Source organism: Stigmatopora nigra, chromosome 7, assembly GCF_051989575.1.
Source record: "Stigmatopora nigra isolate UIUO_SnigA chromosome 7, RoL_Snig_1.1, whole genome shotgun sequence".
In the NCBI taxonomy this organism is placed as follows: Eukaryota; Metazoa; Chordata; class Actinopteri; order Syngnathiformes; family Syngnathidae; genus Stigmatopora; species Stigmatopora nigra.
Window position 1 is genome coordinate 12,007,675 of NC_135514.1, and position 20,536 is coordinate 12,028,210.

Here is a 20,536-nt window from a genome sequence, read left to right on the forward strand (position 1 = left end):
TGTTTATAGCAAGCAAGTACATGTAAACAATGTTTAAAACTCAAAACTATTTATTTTACAGGATGACCAATGGGAATCGAGCGATTGGAAAATGTTGTTTGTTGCCAAATACAAATTTAATCCTGAGACGTTCTTCAGACAGGAAATTGACTAGACTGCAATTGGTAAGTAAAATTTCTCTTCATTATTGAACTTCTCTCCACTTTCTTTGTAGCTTCGTTTTTTGCCAATAATGGTATTTACAGATTCTTGCTTATTGTTATGATTTTAAGTATATATTGTTATAATTTCTACATGTTTTTGTTGTAGCTAAAAGCCTACTTTTTATGCCTTAAAACACGTGTCAAAGTGGCGGCCCGGGGGCCAAATCTGGCCCGCTACATCATTTTGTGTGGCCCGGGACAGTAAATCATGAGTGCCGACTTTCTATTTTAGGATGAAATTAAAATAAAGAGTATAGATGTATATTACATTTCCTGATTTTCCACCTTTTAAATTAATAATTGGCATTTTTTAATAATTTTTTCTGTTTTTAGTTCAAAAGTAATTTTGTAAAACCTAAAAATACTATAAAAAAGCAAAAATAAACATTGTTTCAGATCTATAAAAAACACTAAATATTCATGGCTTTTAATCCAGTTCTTTTAATCCATTTATAAAAAAAAAAACATAAATATTATATTTCTGGCCCACATGAAATCAAGTTGACCTGCTTTAAAGTATTTTGGCGCCATTATTATGCTATAATTCCAGATGTTTACTAAATTGGATTACAGTACTATGTACTATGCATTGTAGGAAAACCATACAGCTGCCATTGTTGTAATTCTTGGTGATTAGTAATAATGTATGTTTACTGAACTGCCAATCTTCCATTGAATGTAATGTGGGTTTACTCACAGTTAACCACAAGTGTAGCAAATGTCATAGCTTCACCCAGGGGACTCTTGGCTATCACTTTATACACACCGGCATCGTCAGGAGAGCATCTAATGAGATATATTGTACCCATAAGGCAGTTGGCAGACATTAGGCCGTAGATGGAATATTTCTAGAATGTCAACTTACCGTCTGATCTCAAGATAATTAAGACCAAACGCTTGCTGAAGGCCGTAATTCCACGGCATGTTCGGCTTCGTCAGCGGCTCGCCGTCTTTGTACCTTTAAGACATATTTAATGGACAATCGGGGTCAGCAAAATATGAATATAAATTCATATCACAAAAAAACGCATAGTTATGGCACCTTTAGGTATTAATGAAATGATATTTTTTTATATAATTGTGAAAATGTATTGCACTGGTCTTGCCTCATCTTGCGATCATTTTTGTATTAATTTTTGACAATGAATGGGTAACTTTTGAAGGGAGAATATTTTGATATATACTGGTGGCCTCATCTTTTTTTCCAATGGGAATTTGACTTGAGGGGTTTTTCATTTCTTGGCTTATGCCAGGAAATTTTCTGCTGTCCCTCATCGCTATGCCGGAATGAATATTGCAAAACATGTAGCATCTATCATCCATCTTCTAAAAAATGCTCGTCCTCAGTTAGATTTATTGGTTAGCTGACTTTGAACCAGACGATGTAAGAAGTACCCCAAGGAAAAACCATGCAAGGATAGGGAGAATGTATAAATTCCACTGTGGAAATTCTAACCTAGAACCTCATCGTTAATGTTACTTTGATCCAAAAGAAGGGTACCGTATTTTCACGACTATAAGGCGCACCGCATTATGAGGTGCACCCTCAATGAATGACATTTTTTCCATATATAAGGCGCACTGTCTATTTTGGAGAAAATTTAAGACTTTTAAGTGCGCCTTATAGTCGTGAAAATACGGTAATTGCTATTGACTTCCAAGTATGAAGCACTCACTACACCACAGTCACCTCTAGAGCCAGCCATTGTTGATGTTTTGGATTTTTTGGTAAAAAATCTTGCAGTGGGGGAGGAGCCATATGATGGAAGATTCTGTAAACTAAGATGGCATCTGCATATTTAACAGTATTGTTTCAGTTCAGGCGTTTGTGTTTTTTTTAATATCCGACAGTGGTGGTTTTTCGTTTTTGGTTTTCTGTTTTTTTCCATATACAAGGCGCACTGGATTATAAGGCGCACTGTCTATTTTGGAGAAAATGTAAGACTTTTAAGTGCGCCTTATAGTCTTGAAAATACGGTATATCTTACCATGTGACCTTCGGGGTTGGGCAGCCCTGGGCTACGCAGGCTAGCTGTACCGTCATGCCTTCCCAGACAGTGTGTGCCCTCAGGGGCACGCTGAAGTCTGGCACCTTCCGACTTAGACGATCTAAGTACTCCAAGTGCTCGGATGCCTTCTTTTGAGCCTGCAGGGCCACAAAACAAAAAATATCTCAAAATTCTAAAGTCAGATCATGTCACTCTGTTTAAATAATTACTTGTTTATGAGCTACATTATCAAACCTGGCAACCTTGACCAAATGCTCCCCTTGTTAATGATTGTAAGTCCCCTTATTAGGCGATGATTTAACAAAAATAAGCGAGCACATATTTACTCACATAGGGCGCACTTAAAAGTATGAAATTTTGTCTAAAGTGGACGTCCAATCAGGATGCACTAAATTCAAGATTATGTATATGTCGCTATATGATGTTGACCGACTGTATAAATATACATTGCTTGCTGACACGCTATATTTATATTTATATCATGCTTAAAGCATGACAATATTAGCGGGCGACCAATTACATTTTCGTCAGCAATCAATGACATAGCGTAATGAGAGCCAAAATGGGTGAAACGAATTTTACAAAAAAAACTAGTTAAAAAAATCATGTACAAAAGTTTTTACATGGCATACACAATTTGAAATGATCAAAAAAAAAAACGTATAAAATCTGGAATAAATAGAAGTTGTGAGGTATGCAGATGTGTAGTATTTAAATAAATAAAAAAATAAAACTCATTCCGAGACATCCTTAAAGGCCTTTACATTTAATTACATTAAATTTAATTTAGTCGACGATGGTATTTTTGTCTGCTAAACGATTCGGTTTAGGGCCGAAATGAGTAAATTTGACAAAAAAAACGTACTTAAATAAATCCTCTACAAAAGCTATACAGCGTACACTTGCTATACAGCGTACACTTTGAAATGATCAAAAAATGTATATAATACAGGAAAAACATCTAAAATGCCAGGTTATGCATTATACAATATTAACATGACTGAGGAGAATAAAACAGTTGGGAACAAATCATAAAAAAAACGGACAGATTTAATAAAATATAGACAGGACTCAACAAATCTTCTATATGAAATGATCAAGTGTGTGTATGAACATGAAAGCTTGTTGGACTGAAAAAGTATGTCGTTTAAGAAACGGCATTTTTACCACTTTACGAAGGGCCATTTTGTCCACCCGGGTGCGGAGTGCACGTTGGTTCCGGATCACTGACACTTCCACCTTCTCCGCCTCGTTTCCAAACATTGTCCACTTTTCCCGATGGTAGGATTCTCCGGCCGCTCGGGTTTCCCTCAGGATCTCCCTGGCCGGGCAAGAAAAAAATGAAATTAATGATCATTAAGAATCGGATCAGTCATATTCAATGGAATTTAGTGCTTCAAATCCTTCAGACTTGGGCTATGTCCATTACAATTCATATTTTCCAATGTTATTTCTTGTGAGCCATACTACGAATTTAAAAGTCAAAATACATACATGTAAACGAGTGCCTTTTCAATTTTTTTTTGTAATTTCACCACTTTTAAAGTGGAAAATATATATTTATATTTTAAATAGTCTTATGTTATTGCCAATCAATGATAGGATGCATTCCAGAAGAATCTACTGCAAAAAAATGAAGATATTAAAGCAGTTTTAGATGTAGTATTTAGGTTTTGTACCTAGCGGTTTCCATATTTTAGCTCAAATCTTAGCAAAGAGCCAAATGCACCTATCAAAAGAGCCATATGTGGCTCCCGAGCCATAGGTTCCCTACCCCTGCTTTAAAGGTGCAAAAAGGCATGCAAAATACATGTAAACGAGTGCCTTTTGAATTTTTTTTAGTAATTTCACCACTTTTAAAGTGGATTTCTAAATAAATATTCTTATGCTATTGCCAAAGAGCCAGATGCACCCATCAAAAGAGCCATATGTGGCTCCCGAGCCATAGGTTCCCTACCCCTGCTTTAAAGGTGCAAAAAGGCATGCAAAATACATGTCAACGAGTGCCTTTTCATTTTTTTTTGTAATTTCACCACTTTTAAAGTGATTTTTTTAAATATTCTTATGCTATTGCCAAAGAGCCAGATGCACCCATCAAAAGAGCCATATGTGGCTCCCGAGCTTTAAAGAAACACATAAATATATGCCAGATAAACCCAAAAAAACAAAGTGCAAAAAAAGCATGCAAGTTATTTGTTGTCAATGTAAGAAAAGTCGTAAAAAACATGACTTGCGAGATGTTTTTTGGGGGGCGTAAAAAACAAACGCCATTTAAGTTGATTGAAATTTCTCTTCTGTTGTCGCCCCTGTTTGCAGATGAACACTCGATCGCGACATTTGACAGCTTGATGAGCTCCACGCTCGACTGCCGCGTCGTCATTTTAAACGAGCGCCACTTTCGCGATACTCGAGAGATTTCCAAAGGTCGTCTAGTACTGCCTTCGCCGCTGATTTGCTCGAAAAAAAAATTCTCGTTAGTCCTTCTCAGGTTCGAAATGATGTGATGCCTCACAGTTTGATAGCAAGATAACTGACATTTGTAAGTGTGGGCAATCACTAGAAACACTCGCCGTCTTTATTCTGCTGCCAGAAAAACGCTGTAGTGAACTGCAATGGCTTGGGAGTAAAGTGGTTTTAACACAACATGGATCTGTCACCCAAGTCTACTTAAAATGCATTTTACAAAATTGCTGCTCTAAAGTGAAGGCGGACGGAGGAAAGTCTTTAGACCCTTTTTTGTCCAGACTAACAGATTCAAACCTGTCAACCTTGGCCAATTTCTACCTTTTTAATAATTGCAATTCCCCTTATTAAGTGATTAAACAGAAATATACAAATGCAATGTGGTACATATTTACTCACATAGGGCCAAGTGGACATTGCGCCCAATCAGGTGGTGTGCCTTGTATATGCACTAGATTCAAGATTCTGTAGATGTCTCTGTATGACGTTGATAGCTTGACTTTCTAGGTACATTGCTTGCTGACGCACTATATCAAGGGTTGGTTCGCGGGTCGCTTTAACGTCAACTCGATTTCATGTGGGCCGGACCACTTTGGATATAATATTTAGATTTTTTTTTTAATAAATGGATTAAATGAACTGGATTAAAGCCCCTGAATATTCATTTTAAAATAAAAATAAAAATAAAATTTTAATAACAAAAAAAAGTTTGTTTTTAAAAATGTATTTTTAGATTTCATACATTGATTTTTTAAAACTAAAAACACCAAAAATAGATAAAAAAAATTTGCAATTATTGATTTAAAAGTGGCAAAATCAGGACATTTAATATACATCTATAGTCTTCATTTTAATTTGATCCTAAAACAGAAAGTCGGCACTCTTCATTTACTTTTCCGGGCCGCACAAAATGATGCGGCGGGCCAGATTTGGCCCCCGGGCCTCCACTTTGACACCTGTGCACTATATACTAAAAAGACGGACGTGTAAAAGGGGAATACGCATATCATTCTAATAGCATGACAATATTAGTGGTTGACGATTACATTTTCGTCTGCACTTAGTGAAGGATTAGAACCAAATTGGGTAAAACAAGTTTTACTAAAAAAACGTAGTTAAAAAAATCCTGTACAAAAGTTGTTACATACCCTACACAATTTGAAATGATCCAAAAAAACGCATACAATATAAGTTGTGAGGTATGCAGATGTAGTTTTAAAAAAAACCTCATTCCAAAACAATCTTAAAGGGCTTCACATTTAATCCCGAATCAGAATAATCCGTTCTACTAGTCCAAGTTGACACTAATATCTTTTCTTTAAATGTGCCATCCCATCGATGTGGTAGACTATTCTTCCAACCAAACACGATACTTAAGCATGCATAATTAGAACGTTTAAAAAAAATGGAACTCTCAATGCCGCCGGGTGTGCGTTTTGTGATCTATGTCCCGATTAAATATTCACAAATGGCGCTCTGATCTATGACGACGACTGTGGCATGAAGGAATGAACAAATACTTCAGATAATTAGTTGGGAAATACACAAAAATCTGCATGAGTGTTCACATGTGCAAAGGCGGAGTCAAAAAAAGGGTGTGGCTTCTTAATTGCTGATCTTTTTTTTTTAATTCCAGTGTATGTTAATCAGTGCTAAAGTCAAAGGAACGAGACTTGCGGGAGGGAGGTTGTTTATAGCTTAATTTTGGCTCCGGGGGACATTTTGAATATTTACTAGCAATAAAGAGGACAGCTCCTGTCAAGACAAAATATTCCCGACTTCATACGCCAATCTAATGATATGCTTCAGAGGAAATGATGCTAGGGAAACCGCCAAGAGACGGAATGGCGGTATTTACGTACACAATTAATCTCAGAGGGTGACATATTGGGTATCGTCATTTTTTTTTAATGAGGAATTTCCAGATTATTTATATTTGATCCGAGGCTAAAACTACATTGTGTTGAAATGTTAGGTGGAAATTTGATATATATATTTTTTGGACTATAAGTGGCATTTTTGGGGAGGAAAATTTTTCATTTGGTCAGGAACTAATAAAAACATGTTAAATAGGGATTTTTTAATTCAAGTTTTTTTTTAGATAACTATAACCCAAAAACAACAACATATGCTGTCAGTGGTCAGAATTTTTTTTAAGTATACATTTCAGGTACCGTCAAACTCTGACAAAAAAAGCGCAACTTATATTCAGAATTTTTGTATGCAAGTTTTTTTAGATAACTTTAGCCCAAAAAACAACAACATAATGCTGTCAGTGGTCAGAATTTTTTTTTAAAGTATACATTTCAGGTAACGTCAAATTGAAAGTACCGAAAGTACTGAAAGTACCTTTAATCAATTGCCCACAGAAAATGTCCTGCTACTGAACCTTGCCCTTTAAAGACACGTGCAAGCCAGCCAGCGGAAATTCTCGGGAGTAAATTTAATAAAGCGGCATTGTCTAGGATTATTTATAGATCTGTACATGACAGCCGAGTGGGGATTTCTGCCCTCCTTCTATGATAACGAGATGCATTAAAATATGGCAGATATGATACCCCATCCCCCCCAGAACGATAAATAAATCAACCTCTTCTCTGCCGTTTAGATTTAACAGGCTCTCAGAGGTTAAAACACAAGGCAGAGAGCATGAAAATGTCACGGCCAATAAAAGGGCTCCAAGCCGAATAACGCAGCAGCTGCAGCAATTTCATTAACGAGACGAGATGACCACCAAAAAATAGAGCTGAGCTATTGAATGGTTAACCGAGAAGCCAATCAGAATTAAAAATGGGAAAATAAATGGAGCAGGTGTTAAAAATATGGCCCATGGGCCGAAAGTGGCCCGCTAAAGGGTCCCATTCGGCCCGTGTGTAGAATTAAATCTTTTTTTGGACAAGGTCGCGGCAAAACCAGATTTGTGACAATTGTGTGATTTATGTGCGTGCGCTATTTTTTATCCGCAATCACATTTGTTCTTTTGCCCCCTGCTGTCAAAACGGCGCCTTCAATGGAAGCCAATGAGTTTATAAGGAACATTAAAATGCACCAAAATAACAGGAAATAACTGGAAATGCCAACACTAAAGCAGAAAGCGACAAACGGATCAAAAAAATATACCATTCTGAAAAAGTCTCTCAAAATTAATAGGAAATGATCCTTAAGTGACCTGTAAGTACCCTAAAATGGAAGTGAAACAATGCAAAATTAACGTATTACCAGCTGTTTACAAAAAAACCCTCCAATTCAATTAAAAAGAATGTAAATACTCCTCTTTTGGCAATTACATGATTTTTTTGGGCTGAAAAATAAACTAGTCCGGCCCATGTAGTTGCATACCTGGCTACTTATACATTTTTTCTGTATTTTATAAGTTTTTTTGATCATCGTATAACAACTTTTGTAGGGGATTGTTTTAAGTACATTTTATCCGTAAAACCAATCTCGTTTTGCCAATTTTTGCTCTAATCCAGTGTTTCCTTCAAAACATCATCGACTACTAATATTGATGATATGCACACATGCATTTGCCTTCCACATAGCACGTCAGCAAGCAATGTAACCAGACAGCCAAGCTTTTAGCGCCATACAGCAACAGCTACAAAATCTTGAATTTACTGCATACAAAAGGTGCACCAACTGATTGGGCGCTACATCCACTTAGAGTGCACTTAAATGTCCAAAATGTTCCCCTAATGTGTGTTCTTTATTATCGCTTAATAAGAAAAATTGCAATCATTAATAAGAAGAGCAATTGGACAAGGTTGTCCGGTATATAGTTGGCCTGCCATCCAAAATGAGTTTGACAACCCTCCATTAGAAAGATTGAAAAGAAGTCTGCCTAATGGCTCCTTTTGAGGGTCTTTTGGATGAATAAGGACACGTGTCCAAACGCTGTCCTTCCGCAAATGGACAACGGTTGAAAAGAGTCTTGCTTTCCGATGTTTTGTTCGCTACCGAAATGGAAATCCAGCTGTAATTTCATTCAAAACAAAGGACCGGAGAATCTACTTGAATATTGTAAGCATTGAGTGGGTATATTTGGGGGATCCTCCAGGAAGGAAATGATCAAAAATCTCAATAGTTTGGACAAAAAGCTTCAGGGGGAAAAAACAGATGCGGAATGGAATTTCTAACCCGTGGATTTGATTGATTTGCTGATTTGGAAATGTCGACTTGAAGGTTTTTGATAAATGTTTGTGCATTCTACCACAATTAAATCTACCGCTGGGTGCTCCGTCTTTTTTAGCTATTGGACTTATTTGTCTGTATTTTTCCACTTGTCCTTTAAGATCACAGGTGTCGTCTGTTGAATTTAATATTTTCTTTTTGCTACATATGTCCCAATATAAATAATAATAATAGTTTTTTTTTTGCATGCCAATCGAATCCAAAAAAAAACCTGATTTTTATCCCAATCCAATACCTCAGGAAGGTATGTAGGACAGAAAACTTATTTTTTTACCCCCAATTTGGACAAAGCTATACAAAATTAAAGCTAAATATGAAGGGTTTTCTGAAAAAAAAATTTTTTTGCTGATGGCAAATCAGTTGTGCAGCACAAAATACGATTTCCAACAAATCATGCTGAAATTGTTTTATAAAAAATAGTCAAATTAAATAAATTGAGCTCTATTTTATGCTCTATTCTGCAAAGTTAGTTTCACAATAGTAAAGTACAGTAATCCCTCGAATATTGCGGCTAATGTAGACCAGCTATGTCCGGAATATTAAAAAAACGCAAAGTTGGATTACCCCTATTATTTCAACATACCATACTACATTTTTTTGCGCCTATACCAAAATACAAGTACACAAGTACACATTCTAAAAGTGTATTTATGAAATATTACATTATTAATGTTGTATATTTGTTGTGGCAATATTTTTTAAATCAGAAACGATACAACACATCTGTGACTTATTGGATCTGATTATATCTTACCATGTTTTGTGTCGTGGGAGCTTTTGTATGTTGAGGGTCTCCTTAATGGACTTTGAATCAGGAAGGACGACAGGAAGGATTTGCGAGTATGCGACTTCTTCGTCACTGCGAAACAGAGAAAAGGAATACAGTTGAGTTTTATCAGACCAAACATTGGTCTCCATCTTTGACATCTTTTAACTGAGTTTTTGTGATGGGATGATCAAATGAAGTGCCATCAAAATCTGTAAAATAGCAGCAATTGCTTTTAACTAAGGATATCCTGATGCCTATTTTTATAACTTCTTATCCGATTTTTATCAAGATATCTTTTACCGATAATGATCCAAAGCTCATAGTTTGCGATGGTACTATTAAAACAAATCCAATGTTTTGGTATATTTTTGTATTAGTTGTCTTAAATGTCTGTATAGTATCGTATTAAAGCCTTTTTAATCCGATGGATTTTTTTGGCAAACTTTGTAACATAGTCGCAAATATTTTACTGTTTTTCCAGGAATAAAATGGCGGCCACGTAAGATTTATTTAAATCAAAGTTGTTATTTCAAGAACGCAATACCAACTTAAATTGTTTATTAAATTAATATAAAGTTTTGAAAAGTGACAACACATAAAAAAATATTTAAAAAAATATTCTGGATTTTCATCCCTTGTTTTCAAGCAATATCCTTTAAAAAAATTGCATTTATCACAATTTTAATCAAAACTATTCCCCTCTACTCCAAGTTGCTTTTCTAAATACACTAATTAACAACATTTGTCCCATTATCCTCCCACGTTCATTTAATATTTCTCTTCTTCTCTCCATCATCGAACATAAAACGAACAAAAAAAACCTCGACGTTTAATCCCTTTGCGCATGCTAACCGCTTAAAAAATAAAAAATGACAGCGCTTATCATCTCCCACAGTAAGAAGCTTAAAGAAATCCTATTTTTCTACGAGGAAACTCTTATAACAAACACTCCAAAGTCAACAAAGACAAACAAAACAACATAAACTGTCAGTTAGCGCATCCGACAGACAGCTAGCCTTTCAGATGCCAATAGCGCTAATGCAACATGTCAGTGTGACGTTCATGGATAATCCGACGAATGAGCTTCGTCGCAACTCGTCGATATTCTTTACCGACACGCGTTTCCCAGAGCCGTTAATCCAAAGTTTACGGATAGCGTGCGACCCAACGCCAGCCTTTTTTTTGAGTACCTATTGCAAACAAAGCCTTCCTTCAAGAGGGATTAGCACCAAAGATGCAATAGAGGCCTTATTATGTCACACGGCATGTTTGTTTGTAGACATTTTTCTTCCGCTACGAAGCGCTTTCGTAAAATCCGATCGTCCGCGTGACCTGTTTTTTTTCTCTTAAGTGTGATAAAGCCGATGAGCCTGTTTCGTACACACGATAACTCTGTAGGGATGTTATGTAATAAGGTAAAAAAAATAAAGGGGACAGTGAAGTGATCACGAGACGGATAAAAACCATAACGCTCAAAGACTATTTATATCTTAGCGAGAGTCAACGTCACTTTGTATAATATTTGCTGGTTGTATGTGATATATATTTAATGTATGGAATCACAATCTGTAGTTAAATAGAAGCTCAAACATAATAATTAAACTATAAAAAGATGGCGGCCTTTAAATGTACTCCATAGATAACAATGTTTGTTTTTTAAACGGCCATTGCAGTTGAACAATTTTAGAATAACGTTAAAAAAAAGAAGGCATGTTGGATGAGTGGTTAAAGCGCTTTGGGTTCGCAGCTCTGGGGTCCTGGGTTCGAATCCAGGTTGTCCCACCTGTGTGGAGTTTGCATGTTCTTCCTCAGCCTATGTGGGTTTTCTGTGGGTACTGACGGATGAGTGGCTAGCGCATTGGTTTCACAGTTGTGGGGTACTGGGTTCGAATCCAGGTTGGTCCACTTGTGTGGAGTTTGCATGTTCTCCCTCGGCCTATGTGGGTTTTCTCTGGGTACTTCGGTTTCCTCCCATATGACAAAAACATGCATTTTAGGCTGACTGGACACTCTAAAATACAACTAGCTATGATTGGTTGTCTATCTCGTTGTACCCTGCCATTGGCTAGTAATCTGGGATGGGCTCCAGCACCCCCTTAGACCCTTGTGAGGATAAGCAGTTCAGAAAATGAATGAATAAAAAAAAACATAGAACAGAGGACTGAAAAGCCTTACATTTCGGCTTCTTAACTCGGTGAAGAGTGGTTAACATGTCTGCCTCGCAGTTCTGAGGTCGGGGCTCAATCCCAAGAGGGTTCTAAACTTGCTGTGTTGAGTTTACATGTTTTCAAGCTTTCGTGGGTTTTCTCCGGGTACTCCAGTTTCCTCCCACAGCCCCAAAAATGCATGCTAGGCTGCTTAAATCGCAACATCTTTGTACTTTGTACTTTGTACTGTTACTATGTCTAGTTATGACAAAGATGGAGGCAGACAGACCCCCCCCTGCAGACAATAGACACGCTTGTAAGCTTACACCCGAGAACCAGTGTGTCCATTTAAAGCACACAAAAATCAAGTTCGCTGACCTTTTGCAGGCCTTCTGGCCAGAGCGGCCTTTTTGTGGTCCATGTCAAGGTCATACCAGGGCATCCTTGTAACTGGAGAAATAGACTCTACCCCCCACCTCCATTTCTTTAATCCATAGATGACTGATGCGCCCTTAGCATGGTGGGATACAGTAAGACCAGCTGTGATGGAGAATTTTGTCTGTATATATGTCTCTTAGGGACAGTGCAGATTTTGAGGACCTTTGTTGGACTTTCAAAAGGGACGATTCTACACAAGAAATTGTCCCAGAAGCCCTGAGGCTTGTCAAAATGCGGGTTGTCATGTATATTTTTAGGGTTTGAACGCATCCTGAAATGTTTCTGCCCTGTTATTGAATCTAAAGTGGATATAAATGTAAAAAAAAATTAAAAAATATGTTCCTATTGGGAAAAATGAAGGCAATTTGGATAAGTACTGTTTCATTGAGGGTCATAAAATGTCTTTATACTATAATATTTTGCTCATTTTGTGGAATTCCTTCACTTTTTTTTTGTAATTGTGCTGCACTGCTTGAAATTGGAGCTTAGAATTGCCAGGATTAGAATATTTATATCATAAATGTTTTTTTTATTACATTCATGCAGAACAAGGGTCTCAAACCTGGGGACCAGGGACAATATTTTATGACCCAACTTCCCTCTCTATTTTGTCTTTAGTGATGGGAATTATACAACAAAGTTAGAAAATAAATAATAAAATAATCATTCATTCATTTTCTGAACTGCCGTATCCTCACAAGAATCGCAGGGGGTGCTGGAGCTGACTTTGGCCAGCCTATTGCAGGGCTAAAATAATAATTTTAAACAAAATTAATTTCCTGGTGGAAGGAAAATGTATATAATAAATAAAAAATATAAAAACACCAGTAAAAAAAGCCATTGGTATTAAAATGAGTATTTATATATAGTTTTCAAATTCTATATATAAAAAAATACTACAAGAAATTGTAATACATTGGGGTGAAAAGAAGAGTAAAGACAAAAATAATTAATATATTATATTATACTATATCTAGTATATTTTCATGGGAATTTTATCCAAAAAAAAATCATAAAACTCCTCCAAACTCACAAATCTCAACTATTTTTCTACCATGACAGTCAATGACTTACCACATGGTAATAAAATAGAATAATAGTGCTAGAAACATTAACTGGTAAAGAAAGCTGACTGCTTATTTAGTCTATTTTACCATATTTAGTTGTCTTTACCAACAGTTGCGTATTAAATATCGTCAAGTGGCACCAATGTTAAAAAGTGTTTGTTGTTTAGTTATGAAATATAGTTTCCCATATTTACCCAGGTGCGACAGTAAGCTTCCGTTACAAGCTTCTAAGCCCCCAGGCGTCACTTTCAACCAAGCCCCTCGTTTTACAAATAGCTATGCAAATCCGCATAGCACTTCTCGTTTTTATTTTTGTTTGAAAACCTGGCAAAAAAAAAATGTCTTTGTTTTTTTATCACTCCACACACTCAACTTCTGCTTTTTTTAAGGGTCTTAATTTTGTTTCTTTCTTCTTTTGAGAGGCCGGAGATGTTGAATTATGTAGTATGCTAACTTTAATAACAGTTTCCTCAATTTCTTACAAAAAAGGGGGAATAGTAATAGAGGAAAAAGTGTTGTTTAATGGGAAATTCTTCATTTTGAATGAGGAAGTTTTACAACCCTTCTCTGATTTGGTTTTGGTGTTTGGTTTTAGTTTTTTTTTTATTTGTATGTTTGTGTCATTTGCGTTTGAAGCTCATTGTTGACGGGGCCTTCGGGTTATGCTTTGAATTTGACGTTTATGTTACATGCCGCTTTGAGTTGTTGAAAGGTTTTAGGTTTCAAAATGGCCTGATGAATGGTAATAAAGTGTATGTGGTCTTGGATATAATGTAGTGTTTTTTTACATATCTGGCAACATATGGTCACAATTTGATCGTTATTAGTCCTGATACAGCACTTTAAGATGATTATTGCCATTGAGGAATAAAAAAAGAGGTCATAAAACTATGGCCCGCGGGCCACATCCAGCCCGCTAGGCCTTTTAATCCGGCCCGCCATGGTCAAAAAAAATTGTTTTTTTTCCCAAGATGGCGCTATCACGCGGAAGCCAGTGGCAGTAGTTCTGTCCACTCTTATTAGTTTTTCGTGTTTTACAGCCCCTCTATCTTTTTTAAATGACATTTTAATATTTTTTAATACATTCCTATTTACATTACTTTGTACTTTATACTTTTTACTTTAATGATGAGTGATGAGTATATTAATACTTTAGTGCTTTTTTCCGTTTATGTTTCACATGTACTGTTAACGGATGCACTTTTTTATTTGTATCGTATCTTGTGCTGACCCGCCCCATCTGTCTAATTTTTAAAGTCAATGTGGCCCCCGGGGCCTAAAAAGTTTGCATACTCCTGCACTAAAATAAACATATTTTTATGTTTAAACAATTCTAATATTTTCTCAATTTTTAGAATAGATTCGCTTTAATGCAAACCAGCTTTTGTACAAACCTGCTTTAATGCAGAATTATAAATATAGAAAAAAATATCTTAAAGGCAATGGCACTATGGTGTAAAAAGACTTTTGCACCTGGAGGTGAAAGTCTTCTTGTTTCTGTGCGAGGACAACTTCAAGCCTTGAGACATGTGGGACGACGCGTCCTCCTGCTCTCGGTGCAAAACTACTGTCCTGGTTTCCATGGTTACTTCTAACTGCCACCTGTGGAGATGTGGGGGAGGAAAATGTTCAGTGTATTTCTTTGTTCTGAAGATGCCCAAAGGCTACATAGAAGACTATACCAAAGGTTGGCCACAAATTGAATGTAAATCGGTCATAGTATCTGCAGGATTTAGAAGTACTGCATGCATTATTTCTATAAAAATAGGGATTATTTTGTCACAATTCTTAAAATGGACCATATTAAAATTTTCATTTTTCACCACTTTTATTGTAATAATTTAATGCAATTCTTTATATTTTGACCCCAAAAAATCTCATTTAAGAGAAATTCTCCAAATTAGAATTTATGTCAACAGAATCGATTTCTTTTTAATTGATCCCAAATATGTTTAAAAAAATATTTTTTTGCTCTAAAATTCAACCCCATAATTCTCCACGACAATTTTCACTATTATGCAAAAGCCATTTAAAAAAATAATTCTACTAAAAAACAAAACTCCTTTTTAAAACCACAAAATAAACATTTCAATGAGCTATTTTAAATCTTTCACCCACAATAATAATCCCATAATACAAATAATTTTTTTCAAAAATGGTTGCTGCCCAAGCGACAAGTATTCCCATTTTAGTCAAGTTATTGTGACTCATCCTCAGTGGGCTGAAGTGTTTTTAACCGAACTGAACATGTGTTATTTGCGACCCATATTAAATGAATCATCCATTCTTTTTTACCACTAATGACTCTCCCGTTGAGATCCGCTACCCTCCTCGCCACCATTAATCATACAGTACAGCTGCTCCCAGTAAGCTAATGATTTTATGTAGCCAAATAAACAAAATCAGGTCACTGTAGAGTTATTGATTCTTTCACCCGAATCTCCAAATGGTGGCCATTTACATAAATGTTAAGGTTCTTGTTCAATTAATTCTCATGGGGAGCATATAGGCTAACAGGCTAATAGGCTAATGTGCTACCCCTGTTAGTGTTGTTTGTGTTAATTGACTGGTCAATGCGGACTAATTATAATGAATGTACAGTCTAAAAAAGTAAAGTAAACAATATGACATAAAAATTGAATATTTGAATTTGCAATTTTGAGAAGTTTTATTGTTTCAAAGTTTAGGCTTTCTTAAATAAATGACGCAACATAACGAGTAGGCTAATAGGCTAATAGGCTAATGTGCTACTCCTGTTAGGGTTGTTTGTGTTAATTGACTGGTCATTTCTGACTAAATATAATAAATATACAGTATAGAAAAGTAAAGGAAACAATATGACATAAAAATTAAATGTTTGAATTTGCAGTTTTGGGAAGTTTTATTGTTTTAAAGTCGAGGTACTTTAAATTAATGACGCAACATGGCTTGCTTGTTCAGGAAGCCCGCAACATGTAGGCTAATAGGCTAATGTGCTAACCCTGTTGGTGTCATTTGTGTTAATTGACTGGTCAATCCTGACTAATTATCAGTAATGTAAAGTAAACTATGTGACATAAAAATTTAATATTTGAATGTCCAGTTTTGAGAAGTATTATTGTTTCAAAGTCGAGGCACCTTTTAATAAATGATGCAACATGGCATTCATTTGCAGGAAGGTCGCAACTTGGTCTACTAACGACAATTAAAAAAAGACAATCAACCGAGGATGAGAAAAAGACAAACTATTGTCTATTCTTGTTGTTAAGGGAAGTCACGTCGCCTCAACTGCAAACAAACTCGTTTCTCAGTCTTGTCCCTTGTGCGCCATTAAATTCTACATCCATTGTGGCTATCAAAATAAAAGACTAATAAGAAAAAGTCAAACTGTCTGTGGAAACAAATTAGGACTCGAGAGAAGCCAAAGAAAGAGAGAACTCGTCGACAACACTGGCAGGCTAATCAGTGCAACGCAGGTGCAGCCGCCGTGGCTCGGTTAGTTTTATATGTCAACCAGGCTAACTGGCTGCTCTAAATTACGAGTAACCTTTAGAGCGCAAGACAGGCAGAAAATCAGCATGTGCTAAATCACATCCATGGATATTAAACAACTCTACTTTCACAAAAAACAACAACAACAAAAACCCCAAAAACAAAAAAATATCAGCTCTTCTAGAGCTAGTTTCCAACCGCTGTTGAACCCAGAGAAAACCCACACAAGCCTGAGGAGAACATGCAAACTCTACACGAGTGAGGCCAGACCTGGGATTGAACCCTCGACCCCAAAACTGCTAGGCCGACGTGTTAACCCAGGGGTGGGCAAACTTTTCGGCCCGGGGGATACATTGACTTTAAAAATTTGACGGATGGGTCAGCACAAGATACGATACATATAAAAAAGTGCATCTGTTAACAGTACATATGAAACATAAACAGAAAAAAAAGGACTGAAGTACTAACATACTCATCACTCATCATTAAAATCAAAAGTATAAAGTACAAAGTAAAGTAAAAAGAAATGTGTTAAGAAATATTAAAATGTCCGCGGGCCGGATTAAAAAGCCTAACGGGCCGTATGTGGCCCGCGGGCCGTAGTTTGCCCTTACTTTGCTAACCACTCGCCTGCTCCGCTACCATCCAAGAATTTAGTATTAAAAAAATAGATTTATTATAGTATTTCAAAAGAAATCACACAATACAACACAAATTGCCATCAGTTCAACACTAGTCATTAAAACCCCCCTGACTTAAACACAAGAAAACCCTTTTTGGAATAAAACTATTTCATTTAACCCACTCCACATCTTCAAAAGTCCTCATTTCAGTGCACATTTTCTAAGAAAATATTTAAGTAGAACTCACCTGTTTTCTCAAAGAACCAGGTCGAACAAATCCAACTAGATCTCAAAGTTTCACTCAAAAGAACTTCTCCCACAGCTTTTTCGTCTTCTCATCCCTTTGTGGTCCAACCAGATGAAGCAACACAATGCTCTCACACAGTAAGGTTATCAAATATAGACCCATGACACACTTTCATACTCTCCCACATATTTATACACAGTAGCCAGGTCGAATTATAAAGAACTTGTGCTGGCTGGCATTGGGGATGAGTGGAACAAGAGAAGATGAATGACCAGAACAGCTGAATAGAACAGCTGGAATGCTCTCGGGACAGTGACGGGCTTCACATGTCTTCTTGATGTCTTTCACTGAGAGAAAGATATGTTTATTTAATACGCTAGAATGCCCCTAACGTCTAGTTAGTACAAAGGCCTCACTTCGTCAACTTTTGGTTCAGATAAGTCTCTGGAAAGTAATGGATGTCTTCAAATAGATCTTTTTAGGTAGTATTTGATTTTTTTTCGAGTGTTATTTATAAGCGGCTAAGTGGCCACCTGCTTTGTGGAATATATGCAAGCACATTATGAGCTGGGTTTTCCAGGCTCGCCCGTCTCATCATGACACCAGTGATGAAGATCAGACTAAGAATAACTAGTGGGACAAAGCAGCTGAGAGAAAGAGAGAGGCTACCTTTTATGAGTTAGATGTCCTGGTTTGCAAAGGGTTTGGGAATATCTTTGATTTCTTCTGGGTTTTTGTTAGACTTGAGTTGTAGGGAGGTGCTGGACAAAAGTCCAAGAATTATCCAAAACTAATGTTAGTGATGGTTGTTGAAGTAATTTTTTTTGAGGGTCATGTTTTAGGTACAGGAGACTGGTTTCTCCAGAGGTCAATTGACTGTCAATTAGGGCTGTACTGATTAATTGACCACAAATTAATGAATAAATTAATAACTTTTTGGTCAGATATTTCAAGGCTGGTTTGAAAATGATTCCAATACTTTTTTGAGGCCCTAAATAGAGAATATTCTCATATTTTTCCCATCATATTTGCTTATTTCATTGGGAAATTGAAAATAATATACAAAAAAATCTTATAAAATATTTGCTACTTTTTTTTATGAAAAAGAGAGTAAAAAATAATTATGTTTTGGATTTATATTGCATTTTTCAGCTTATACTGCATTATTTTTTCATTCCATATGAATTCAATTGCTTTTATTGTCATTATACAAGTATAATCCGATTAGAAGATAGATGAGATAAAAGTTGCTTTTTTGGCGATTATAAAATAACATTTTGGGTTAGAAGACCCCAATTTTATTATTTAAATGTTCATTTTCAATTGCTAAAAGTCTTACATTCATTTTCTCAATTGTATCTTGCCTTCATTCTATTCTATTCAATGTCCAGTGCATATATTTACGATATTATCAGTTGGGGAAGGAAATTCTATTTCGCTTTGTTGATAATAGAGTTGTTACTTTGAAAAAAATACATCTTCAGCCCCAATTTAGCTTCTCCGGGTATTCATCGAGATCACTTATATATGTTCCCTTGCAGAGCAATATGTAATGACTTTCTCCGGGTGCGACATGGACAGAATAATGTTGAAATTGACTCCATTAATCATTCATGCTTGTTCACTACTCGCTGATGTATTGCGCCATGTTTGGCCTGTCCTCCCCCTGCAAACATTTATTCCCTCGTTGGACGCTCTCGCATTTAATCGCAAGTCAAAGAGGGAATGCTCTGCGGCGATGCGGCCATTTTGTATCATCAAGGTGTCAAGAGAGAGTTCTTTAGAGTGGCTACGACCAATCACGCTAGATCTGATACGCCAAAGAATTCCTATCACGTTTGCGTTTAAAGCTTTCTCCATGGGGAAGTACCAGTGTTTCAAATAATTATAATACTATTTTGTTTTCAAATCAAGCAGTGGCTTCTGTATCAAAAGTCAATTTTCCTTTAGTGCACAAAAACACAAGTAATATATATTTTTTTACGCATTTGCTGTAATTGACTGTGATAGCAAACAATTCTGTTTCGACTGGAATGGCTGCCATTGAGTGATCATGTTTCACTGCCATTGACGGGGGTGCTGGAGCCTATCCTTAACTATGGGAACCTGGCAGGGACACCTTGAATCAGTAGGCAGCCAACCACAGAGGACATGTTTGATTTATTTCATAAGAGACAGCACATATTAATGAATAAACATATATTCATGTCAATTAGTATATATATGTAAGTATGTAAGATTGTAGCCGAGGGATAATTTCTATCTTTAGTCGCTTATGCATTGTGATTGAAATTTTGTTCGTCTAACAGCCAGCCTTTAAGATGATTAGCATAGAGGTTCAGAGACAGGATTTCATGTATTTTAATTGGTATTGAGTTCCAGGGATGTCCACAAATATCCTATTTTTGATGGGAACTACACAGTCACCTCTAGAGCCAGCCCTGTGTTGATGTATTGGATTTTTTGGTACAAAATCTTGCAGTGGAGGAGGAGCTTTGCATTGGAAGATTTTGTAAACTAAGGTGGCTTTTGCATATTTAATAGTATTGTTCCAGTTTAGGGGTTTGTGTTTTTTTTATAGATAGTGATAGTGGTGGTGAGTTGTTAGTTTTGTTTCCAATCCTTTCATAGCTTGCTTATAAATAGTTTCAATTGGTTTTAGTGTTGTTTTGCAGGCTGATGACCAACAAGGATAACAAATTATAGCTAGGGGCAATTTAGACCATTCAACCAGCATACCCAAAAAAAAATTTCAGATATGGGCAGCAACCGGAGTACCCGGTGAAAACCCATACGAGCCCAGGAAGAACATGCAAACTCAACACAGAATTTTAGGGTTACACGTTAACCACACAACAGCCGAGTTTTCCATTTTATCATTCTGTCACTTGCCTAGTTTGGAAAATTT

General features: G+C 36.3%; 1 protein-coding gene across 2 annotated transcripts in view; it reads right to left on the reverse strand.

The window, feature by feature from the left end:
- Positions 1-18,349, reverse strand: part of myom3 (myomesin 3) — a 50,541-nt gene extending 32,192 nt beyond the window's left edge. The window contains exons 1-7 of one of the 2 annotated variants that reach the window (XM_077720013.1): positions 17,629-18,348; positions 14,761-14,889; positions 9,621-9,725; positions 3,380-3,533; positions 2,192-2,349; positions 1,069-1,161; positions 901-989 (exon numbers count right to left, since the gene is read on the reverse strand). In XM_077720013.1, coding sequence (XP_077576139.1) covers positions 901-989; positions 1,069-1,161; positions 2,192-2,349; positions 3,380-3,533; positions 9,621-9,725; positions 14,761-14,870 — 709 coding nt within the window. In that variant the 5' untranslated portion in view covers positions 14,871-14,889; positions 17,629-18,348. Of the gene's footprint in view, positions 1-900; positions 990-1,068; positions 1,162-2,191; positions 2,350-3,379; positions 3,534-9,620; positions 9,726-14,760; positions 14,890-17,628 lie in introns of both variants that reach the window. The other variant, XM_077720012.1, reaches the window with a different exon arrangement.
- Between the last annotated feature and the right edge of the window lie 2,187 nt (positions 18,350-20,536).